Raw genomic sequence first — 11,297 nt, 5'->3', positions numbered from 1 at the left:
CATTCCTGCACAGCAGCCTGGTAGCACTTCTGCCATGCCACCAGGTGGATTCAACTGGGAAGACAGGCTTAAACTATATATGGCCCAAGACATCAATTATTTATGAGCCCTGCGAACCATTTCTTATCCTGGGTGACTGCATAGAGAAAGGAAATAATAATAAACAGTCCAACAACACTATAGAATCCAGCAACAAGTATCTGACAGATGTTCCAGAATACAGCCCATACACCAGCCTACACACATATAGATTTTATTATTATTCAGTAAACAGAAAAGGAAAAGGAATTCTTCTACTACCCCTCCCTTGCAAAAAATAAACTTTAGAAAAAAAATCACACTCCTCTGGGGCATGTTTGCAGTGACAGATTAATGAATTACCTACCTTCTAGAGAAGAAATAAACATGCAAAATTAATTAAATGCTCCAGCATTTAGAAATGGAAAAAGGAAAGCAGCAACCAGTGGAGAAAAAGAAATTAACCTTACTTTGAGGATCTTATTGGCAGAGCTTGGAAACGTTACATTAAAAGTAAGTGTGTTTTTTCACAGCATTTATCTACTTAAAACACATGAACTGCCACAGCAGAGCACAATCATCCAGTCTCTTCTGATGGACAAATTTCAGTGCTTCATAAAAGTCTACTGTAATTTTAAGGCAAAGCTCTTGCTAAGCTCTTTACCTAAAAATACTCCTAAAAATATAAGCTCCACCACATTTTTATTTTTTTTTCTTCCATTTGATGAGGGTTATCCTTATCTGGGATAGCTTATCTGGGCCAGGCTTGCCCAACTGTCCTAAACCCTTTTGCACTTTCTTACCTCATGCTTGATTCAGCAAGTGCTTGAGCATTTTGCTGTATGAGAGGCTAGACCCACACATGCACCGAAACATGTGCTCAAAGTGCCAGGTAGAATCCTGGTCTTCATTTTCCTTCTCCTTCACCACGCTAGCTGTAGTTCTCCCACACTTTACACTTCCAAGCACAGCGGATTCTCTGATAGTGATGATCCCACTAAACAGAAGCCCACGTGCTAAACAGGAAAAACTGACAAAGAGAAGATGAGACTCAATTCCCTATAATTCATGTCATGGAGAAAAGGGAGACGGTAAATACAAGCATTTTCATCCTTTATGCATTTGGAGGATAGCTCACTCTAACACTTTCCCCTTATGCCTTGTCTTCTACTATTATTAGACTCTCCTCATATAGACAACACACATTTCAACCTATCCTACAAAGCTGATTCTGTTTGGCATTCGGATCTCTAAAAGCAAAAAATTATTTCCTATTCCTCCTTTGCTATTCACACAGTTTTTATACACATACCTTGCTGCAATCTCTAAATCTAAAGATCTAAATATAAAAATTTAAAACTCCCTGTAAACTCTATAAAAGAGCAGAAACTATTTAATCAATATGGTGATACTTTTATTTTCATTTATGCAGATTTTGTAATTAAAAAAAAAAAATCACAGCATATCCCCAGTGCTTATTTCACTTGTAAAAGGACAGTAAGAGCTATGTAAGTCAGTTGTGGTTTATTTTTCAAATGCTAATTTTTTTTTTCAGAATTCCTTTGTATCAACCACACAGCACAAATGTACTCTCACATGTGCATCCTCCTCATCTCAACTGAACATCCAGCTGGAAAATGCAAGTCTTTACTTTCCTTTTAAAAGAGCCTCAACTAGAAATACAACACTTGTTTTTACTTATGCGCCCTGTATAAACATTCAAAATGGATCACACTACAGTTCTACTGTCTCTGCAACAAAGACCATATGTGCCTAATAATTTTGGCTGCCCCAAATTCCTATATGCACATCCTGCTGCCAAAAACCTGAAATTTATCTCAGACAGGCTGTATCCATCACCAGGTCTCGGCAGAATCTGCCCTGCTGTTCAGTACTAACTGGAAGTCAGGCTCTTCCTATGTTGTTCAGAAAAAAAAAAAGGAACATTTGAATCTCAAAGCCATCACAATCCAAATCAAATTTCCCTAATACCTCATGGGTTCTTATTTTAATTTACCAGTCACATTAATTGGCAGCCATAGTGCAGCAGCATGTTTAATCTATTTTTACAAATTTTAAGATACGGAACATCTTTGACTTACAAATTACTCTGGGGCTCACAAGTCTCTCTCTCCCTGCCTTATCCTGACAGCTGATATCAAATGAGACATTCAAATGAACTGTATCAAAACTTGGAGGTAATTTTCCAAGGAATATCTCTCAACTTGGAAACAATACCCATTCTCCCAGACCCACAGCTTACTTAGTGTTCTGTGTAAGCAATAAGGCTTATCTCAACTTTTTTTCTAGAGTCTTACTTAGATACTGAATCAGTGAGACAAGTTATTTGTATTATTTTCTGTTCCTCAGCAAAGTACAGTAAATATGATCCAGGGATAAGGCACGCTAAATTTGAAATCTTCCCTTGTTTGCAAAATAACAATGAGGAACTTGCAGCTTTCTGAAATTTCAGAATCACAGAATGGTTGAGGTTGGAAGAGACCTCTGGAGGTCAACCTGCTCGAGCAGGGGCCACCTCGAGCAGGTTGCCCAGCACCACGTCCAGGCAGCTTTTGGTTATCTCCAAGGATGGAGACTCCACAACCTCTCTGGGCAACCTGATGTTCAGAGAGAACCTGCTGTGTTTCAGTTTGTGCCCATCATCTCTTGTCCTGTCACTGGGCACCGCTGAAAAGAGCCTGGCTCTGTCTTCTTTAGACCCTTCCTTGAGATACCTATAGACATTGATGAAATCACACCTGAGCCTTCTTTTCCTCAGACAGCAGACCCAGCTCTCTCAGCCTTTCCTCATAGAAAGAATGCTCCTTAGTAATCTTCATCACCCTTCACTGGACTCTCTCCAGTAGCTCCATATGTCTCTTGTACTGGGGAGCCCAGAACTGCACACAGCACTCCAGGTGTGCCCTCACCAGTGAATAGCAGAAAGGAAGGATCACCTCCCTTGGCATGCTGGCAACACTCCTAATGCAGCCCAGGGTACATTTAGCTTTCTTTGCTACAAGTGCATGTTGCTGGCTCATGGTCAACTGGGTGTCCACCTGGACCCCCAAGTCCTTTTCTACAAAGCTGATATTTGCTCTTAAAATTATTCAGTTTTCCCAAATAACTCTTGTTTTGTTGAACATTTTACATGACATCTATTGCACATGCTCAGTCTTTAGAAGAGAGAAGTGTTGGTGGGTTTTCTTTTAGCATATACCATTCACTGTCTTCTATGATAGAATAAGGACCATTCTTGAAATCAAGTTTCTGCTCTGAATACCTGGATTTATAGCTCTGAAATTTGTTATTTTCCAATGTGTATTTTGAATTCATTTCTTTGATGGTCCTTACTGGTTTGAAAAGATGTCCATAAGAGTGGCAAAGCAAAAAGACAAAAGGGATGTTGACACAAAGGAAAACATCTTTTTTGACTGAATTGTAAAAAAGCATTTCTGAAGACAAACTACACTGCCTGAGTTGACATATTTATATTAAGCTGGGGTTTGGGGTTGGAGAAGGGTGTTGGTTGGGGTGGGTTTTTTATTTGGATTTTTTTGTTTGTTTGTTGGGTTTTTTTAATTATGGACATACACGAGTTTTCATAATATGTCACATTTCCATAAACAGGATGAATTAGAAGTTACCAACATGCAATGGTACTATGATATGAGTGTTAAGTGCCAATTCACCACATTTTTTTTTTTTTAAAAAAAGACATTAGGCTCTTGAATAATTTAGCTACTATCTAACAAGTTAGTATAGCAGAGCTGCTGAAAATCAAGATATTGCCAAGGGGTGTGGGTGTGATGTCTCCATCTTCAATGCAACTGAAGCCAATGTCATGCCACTCCTCCTGTCTGGAGATACAGCTTATGGCTGAATATGTTCACAGTATGTTTTTGATTAAAATCAAAGGATGGAAACCTTTCATCTCCACTGTTTCCAGGGATGGTGCTGGGTGCTTAGCTTCAGACCTGCCTGTTGCTATGGATTTGTCTGGCAAGCTGGACTCTTGGGTGAACATGGTCACTGTCACCAGACATGCCCTGCTCAACTTACTCCAGTACTGTGGAACTGTGCCTTTGATGGTGAGGCCACTGCCCTATGCCTGCCATGCTGGCATTTGTCACTGGATTTTATTGCCCCATCTCCTGGTTGAACGACACACAGGGTAACAGCAAAGAACTATGGAACTTTGAAAGAAGAAAAAAGCCAGATACTCACACAGTGAAGGAATCAGGGGGAGCTGAGACTCTCCTCAGGTCAGCAGACTGCACTTTATGGATACTATAGGCAGCAGGAAATGAGTGGCCAGGAGAAAGGCAGCACAAGGTGTGGACAGACAAGGAAAAAGGCAGGGGGGAGGGAGAGAGAAAGAGTGGAAGAGAAAAAAGAAGGAGAAAGACATACAACATTTAAACAGAAACAAAAGGAATGTGTCACATAAAAGTTGAATGAAGAGACATGCAGAGCTCCAAGTTCACACTAGGAAGCAACAGAAGACATGCAAATGGAAAAAATCACTGCTGCATGGCACACAGGAGCCTTCTAAAGACATGAGTGAGGAGGACCAATGACAAGCTAGGCACACGGCTATACAACGAAGACGAGGAGCCCCAGGATTTGTTCCACAGGCACTGAAAAATTTCAAGGCAGCAGACTTTGGAAGCAGGTCCAGAAATGCAAACAAACAAAGCCAAGATCTGAATGGATGGAATTGTCTCCAAAGGCTGGCCAACTTCAGTTAATGTTTAAGAAAAAAAAAAAAATACCCTTACTGAAGATTTTGTATCCACAATGACAAATTGCTGTCTCCATTCTTCTTTCATGTACCTTAGGGAAACATGCATTTTATGTACAGTGACTCCCAAGACTGACTGTCTTTTAGTGTTTATACTCAGATGGTCCCTTTGTTTCTCTAAATTGTATGGAATATCTTTTATCTATAAGTTCTTCCCTCTTCTTTCTCTTCCATCATGCAGGACATTCTTCCTCAACCCAAACTAAAACCCAGTGAAAGCAAAATACCATCTTTTGAGGTTCCGAAAGCGATAATTAACTGAAACTTAATGAGCAGCATACTAAACTGTAGTTTCTAATCAGAAAATGACTCCTGGAAAAATGAACCACAGCTTCTCTTCTTGTTCCAGAAATATTTTGCTTATAGCTCACAAGAACCAATTCTTGGCTTGATCACAGAAAACCAAGCTATATGTTGTTTCTTACATGTTACCATGATCAACAGTGGAAAATAGGCATGATCAATAGAAAATAGGAATAGGTCTTTTAAGGGATGGAGAATAAGAACATAATTCACTCTTTTGTAGAAAAACTGAGTCTGCTGATTTGGCTGTAGTAAAAATTTGCTTTTGCTGGTACAAACAGCAAAGGCATACAAGAAGAAAAGAAATCCAACTTTTTTTCCCCTACAACCCCACTATCTACCTTGTTTCAATCCATAACCAAGTGTGAACAGCATGATCTTATGTATTCCTTGCACCTAAGAAGTTGCTTCTGGCTTGAAACATTTCATTGGTTTGTTACTTATCTCCATTGTAAAGCAATACATTGTACAGTGAGGAAGAGATTATGTATGTCTGCCTTTTACATTTGTACAGCCTCCATTAGAAAACAAATTAACTGTAACTGTATATACCAAGTAACGACTTTCCTCCACTATGCTTCAACTCAAAATTTTAAAGTTATCAGAAGAGTATAAACCATAAACAGGTCATCCTCACCTACGCAAGAGTACTCATGTAATCTGTATGTCACATCAAAACAGCTTAACTTTCCAAAAGGAAATATTAAAAAAATTAATGCCTGATCAACAGTAAGAAGAAATATCACTAGTTGCAGCAAGTAGTCCATGAATAGTTCAGGGCAATTAATATACTGAGAAATTTGTAGGCAATTGGGCAGTGAAAGATGAAATATCTGCATAAAATATTAATTGCCAGTAATTCACCCAGTTATGACAAAATGCAGCACATTATATTTACTTGTTCCCTAATAGCTTGGATGAATCTTTTCACGTGGCTGCTATCAACAAGGAAGGGAGGCTCATTCAGTGTAAGTAGCCCCACAGAAACACTAGATTTTTATTCCTTGATTTGATTCCATGACCAACCTTTTTTTTTTTTTTTTTAAAGACTAGAAAAGACTAGGACTTTCACACTATCAAAAGTGCTGCTGAATTTTTCCCTCCACCTTGAAAAAGGCAAATTATTCAGTAACAAATAAAACAAGGACTCTCGACATACAGGAGTTTCAACCTTGAAGGTCTTCATAGAACCACAGGAGGCAGTTTCTGTGCAATTAGCAGGTGCTGGAAGAACAATAGTGGGAAAATGGAGGGAAAAACAGGTCAAACAAGGTCAGATTCCTTTCTCTTGTATACAAGTGTCCTCTCAGAGCATCTACAGGTTTTGAAGGAGAACAGTTGCAACCAGGAAGGTGGGCAACCCTTACAGTCAGAAGAGAATCGTGTTTCTAAAGCCCTCCCACTCCCAAGTTGAGAGAACCATGAAATCTCTGCTCTTCTCACTCACCTACATTACAGAGGAGCTCTTCAATTTTAAAATACTATTATCCCCTGGAAACACAAGTGCATCCACAAGGCAAACAACAAACTCTATAGCCTCTCTAAACCTCTTCTCCTTAAAGCCTCCGGAAAAAAGAACAGAGTAAGAAAACAGAAACACAGTGTAAGACTTCTTTGAATTAAGTCTTTTTCTACTTATACTACTGCTATTTCTACTAGCTAAAAGTCCAAAGAGCATTCCTACAGCTCTCCTTATCTAGCAATAATATCAAAGCTGACAATAATAGCAACTTTGTGTTACTGTGATGCAAGATAATTTCTTAATCACTTTCCTGGGAAGGATCTCAAGAACATCCATCTAACCATTAGTGGGATAGCTCCAGACCCACTCACTTATCTCACAAATCTAACATTCAGATGACAGTCATGAGAGAACAATCTATCGCGTTCAATCAAATATAAGGCTTTCGGGGATATTTCAATGGAATAGGGAGATACATTCCAGATATCAAGTTGAGAAATGTAGATAAACATACTTAATTGAAAATTTTGTCTCTTGTGAAACACTGCAAATCAACATCATATTGAATGAACGTCTTACAATACTAAATGCTTCCCAGAGTTTAACCTTTAACGTGCCATTTACTTTTTATCACATCACCAGGAGATTCAACTCCTCTCTCTCATACCCCTTCAACACTTGAGAACAAAGTACATATGCACACGGATATATAGGTATAGACATAAATATAAATATATACGCACACCTTTTCTGATATGTGAGGCTGAGACTAGAGTCCCTGACAGATCATTTGTGTTTTCCCAAGGCATACGTCTGCAGGCAAATATCTCAGCCAAATCGAAGGACTAACAGCAATGTAGTCTACCATAGCACACTGAAATCAAGCTAAACCACAAACAAGATCCTCTTGACAACTGGCATATATTTTGAATCTGTATTTCCCTATCTCAGTTTAAATTCAGATCTCAGAAGCCAAGCCTAACCATGCTAATTATTAGATTGAAATTCCAGGAATTTTCACTTTGCGTTTGCATCAGCCTCCCTCAGTGAAGAAAAAGATGCCCCAGGAATGCTTTTCCGCTCGATTCTAGCTTTTGCAAACAACTGAGTTGTGGTTGGATGAAATCGAGCATCGCTGCCCACAGGCAAGAGTCTGCTATTCTTCACTGCTCGAGAGAGATGAGTATACCTTATGTATTTTCCAGGCAAATAGGAATTGCACATTACAGATATGGGCTTCTACTGAAGCTTAAAGCATTAGTCTCAGAAAGAGAACACAGAGTGCTAAATTGAACAGAAAGACGTTGAAAGTAACCAGCAAGGCTTTGATTACATGGACAGATTGACAACCAGGGGATGACAAGAAGCTCTAAAGGGCTGGAGTCAAAGTTTGAAGTGAAGCAACATCTTCCACTAGATGATACAGTTGAAAGACACAGGCAATCTTTAAGATACCTGAAGAGAAAATATGTGCCTGAGACCTTGTCTGTTTTTTCCAGTTGTATGAGTTAGTCTAATGAAAGATATTACATCTCTTCATAAACCTTGCCTCAGCAAAATCCCCCACCCACCTCTCCAGGAAAATGAAATCCTCAGTGCATGGATGTTTAAATGAAATGTAGAACCTTGAAAACTTTAGGCCTTTAGCTGGGTATCGTTGTAGAAGGGACAGACTGTTTTGATTTACTTTAAGAATACTTGAGGAAAAACAGCAAAGGCACTTATTATATGTCACTCATTTCAGCAGCAATGAAGGCCTTCTATATGAGAAGTACAGTAATCAGCTCTACACAATAATCTACATTATGGGACAGGCATTTTCACAGGTCAAAATTTGAATTTTTTTGGGGGGTGTTAAAATATCTCTGCAGTGCTTACAAATAAGGTTGAATTATGAAAAGGAATGTTAGTCCTGCCTTTTCTTCTTCACATGTTCCTGGTTTCCAATTATCTTAGCTTTTTGCTATTCATTTTTAGACTACTCATTTCTTATTTGGGTTTTTATACTGGAGCAGGATTCCCTACAAAGTGCAAGCAGCCCTTCCTGGACCTCCAAGTTCTTCTCCATAAACAGTCCCAGGCAGCATGCTCCCAACAATGTCCTGAGTAATTCTTGGCAATTTGTTACAGGATCTCCAACGGAGCTTAAAAAGCAGATCAATAAAGTTGAGAAAATGAATCAAAAGAACTTAAAAGGCAAATAGCATACACACACAGAACTGTCAGAAGCCAAGAGGCACACTGCTGAGCCTGCACAAACCTCTCTAAATAACTGAAAGTTACAACACCTTTCTAAAAGCAAGATAGAGGGTAACTCAGAAGATAAAAGAATAAAAGAAAATCAGGTAAGTATTTACAATCCAGTGGAAAGGGAGTTCAGGTGTGAATTTTTTTATTTTGTTTTGGTTTTGGTTTTTTTGCAAATGCGCTGCAAGTCCAGTACATGCAAAATCCGTGACTGAATATGCTGCCCCAAATGGGCCTCCTGCTATTAGGACATGCACATATCCAACTCACTCATTCAGCAAAGGCATGGATGTTCTCCTCTTGCTCTTCTGCACCATGTTGGCTTGGTTCCTTAAGGAGATTCGAATGAGTGAGGGAGCCAATCGACATGGTTCGCCATCCACTTGCATGGGAATAGACTTGTATGTTAAAAGTGTCACCTCACGGCACTGGTGCAACCTCTCTCCATGACCACCCACCTGGAGAGCCGCCTGAAAAAAAGAAACAAACAAACAACAAAAAAAACCCACAAGCAAAACCAAAAACCAAAACAAATAGAAAGACGAAGAAAAGACATCTCAGAACAGATAGTTGAGGCAGTTAAATCCAAAATGCAGCTTTGCTGACAGCATCCATTACACAGTGTTCCATGTGTAAGGCATTCTTATGAGTCACAATGTATTTTCACTCCAAAATTGCAAAGCAGGACTTGAAATTTCAAACCGAAAAGTAGTGGGCAACAAGCAGATACCTAACCATGCACATTGCACATCTCATGACCTTGGTATATGTCAAGCGTATTACACACACATACAAATATGTATACACACACCTGCGTGCACAAATGAATACCTGTGTTTATTCCTAAAGTTTTCAATTTTCTTTGGTTGGTTTGTTTTTACACTAACAGTAATGCTACTAATTCTTTGCTCTTTAAAACAACAACCCTAATTAGGTACATCTGCGAGACAGAAAAAATATTTCCCCTTCCTGAAGAGAATACAGTCCTTAGTGTGAATTAGATAAATCTAAGATCCTTATTATACAAGTTTACACAGCAACTCAACCTTGGGACTAGACAGGCTGAAAAGAGCAAGCAGAAGGACCTTGTCAAAAACAATTAAATATTATGTTCAAGAATTCATTTCAAAGAAATGAAACAAGGAGCGTAATGAGCAGATCCTTCAAGTTCTAAGCAGGTATGTTTGGGCAGAAATGCATTTTTTTAAATTGTAGTGTGACTATTAATTTTCGTCTATCAGACATAGAAAAAAAATCCTATATTAATGCACTACTAACAGAACACAGCCTAAACACAAGTCAAGACCTTAATCCTCCTGTGTGCACTTAATATTATGGATCAACTGATAATATGGTCAATAATATTCATAATAACACTTTTTATAAAGTACTTCCCCCTCCTTGGCCTCACAGACCTTCTTGGGTATGACCAAGCACATCTGGGAGACACACAAAGCAAGTTGGAATTATATCAACGCAGTCTGGGGCTACAACGGTTCCTCAGCATCACAACCAACATACTCCTGTAGACCCTCAGTTCTGAACTAGGCTTCCTTTAGAAAGAAACAGCAGCTCAAAGGGCCCTACTACTTAAATTCAGTCCCCACTGGCACTGGTGGTAGTTTTGAGATCACTCTAGCTACTGTGAGTGGCTAGAGACACATCAGTGGCAATCCCAAAAAAGATTCCAGCTGAAAACTGCCAGATGGTAACATGCTAAATAGACTTTTGACACCATTTTCAGAAGCTTACCCTAAAAATCTTCAGGGGTGAAGTAATAAATGCTCATTCCACAAGATCTACCAGGCTAACAAACAGAATCCTGCTTACTTGTAGGTTATTTCCTAGTCCACTAGATCCATCAAAAAAAACCAAAAAAAAAAAGAAGAGACCAAAACAGAATCCTTAACCCAGACTTCTAAAGAAATGATTGCTGATCAAGGTGACCTTTTACTGTTGTTTACTTTGAAGATTAGATTTGTCTGAAAATTTCTCTTTCAGGAAGCAAACACCATTATCATGGGTATTCACTGAATGTAATACGCACTGAGGGCCAGTCACATAACAAGTAAACATGTGAGTTTAGTGAAAACAGGCTTATCCATGTTAGCTTTAACCTAGTCCACAGAAGACATAGCAGCAACAAAGGCCTAAGAGTACGGACTTAAGCATGACCTAAACAAGCCTGCCGTAAGCCCTGATACATGCCTTCTGTTGGCCACGCTAAGTTCAAGCTGCAGTGTCTTAGGTAGATGAACACTAGCAGCAGTGACAACTACCAACCCTGACTGCATTTAATCAGACTCTGAAGAGACTGCCACTGTGTTTAACCACTGTGATAGTAGGACACCAGGGTATTTAAAGTGGGATTGCTTTTACAGTAACTCAGCTTTAACTCACTTTAAGGACAGCCTCGACAGAAAGTGCACTGCCAAATTAAAATTGTTGGTTGAATTTTCTTTC

General features: G+C 39.1%; 1 protein-coding gene across 1 annotated transcript in view; it reads right to left on the bottom strand.

Annotated features, from left to right (window-relative positions):
* The window catches only part of DGKI (diacylglycerol kinase iota), a 114,575-nt gene that overhangs the window by 78,737 nt on the left and 24,541 nt on the right, over positions 1-11,297 (bottom strand). Inside the window, 1 exon segment of the mRNA XM_035894057.1 lies at positions 9,105-9,304. Within this exon segment, the coding sequence (XP_035749950.1) occupies positions 9,105-9,304 (200 nt within the window).

This window comes from Egretta garzetta, unplaced genomic scaffold (assembly GCF_000687185.1).
Source record: "Egretta garzetta isolate BGI_Z169 unplaced genomic scaffold, ASM68718v1 scaffold180, whole genome shotgun sequence".
NCBI lineage: Eukaryota > Metazoa > Chordata > Aves > Pelecaniformes > Ardeidae > Egretta > Egretta garzetta.
The sequence above is the reverse complement of the archived record's forward strand: the minus strand, read 5'-3'. Positions and strand labels throughout refer to the sequence as shown.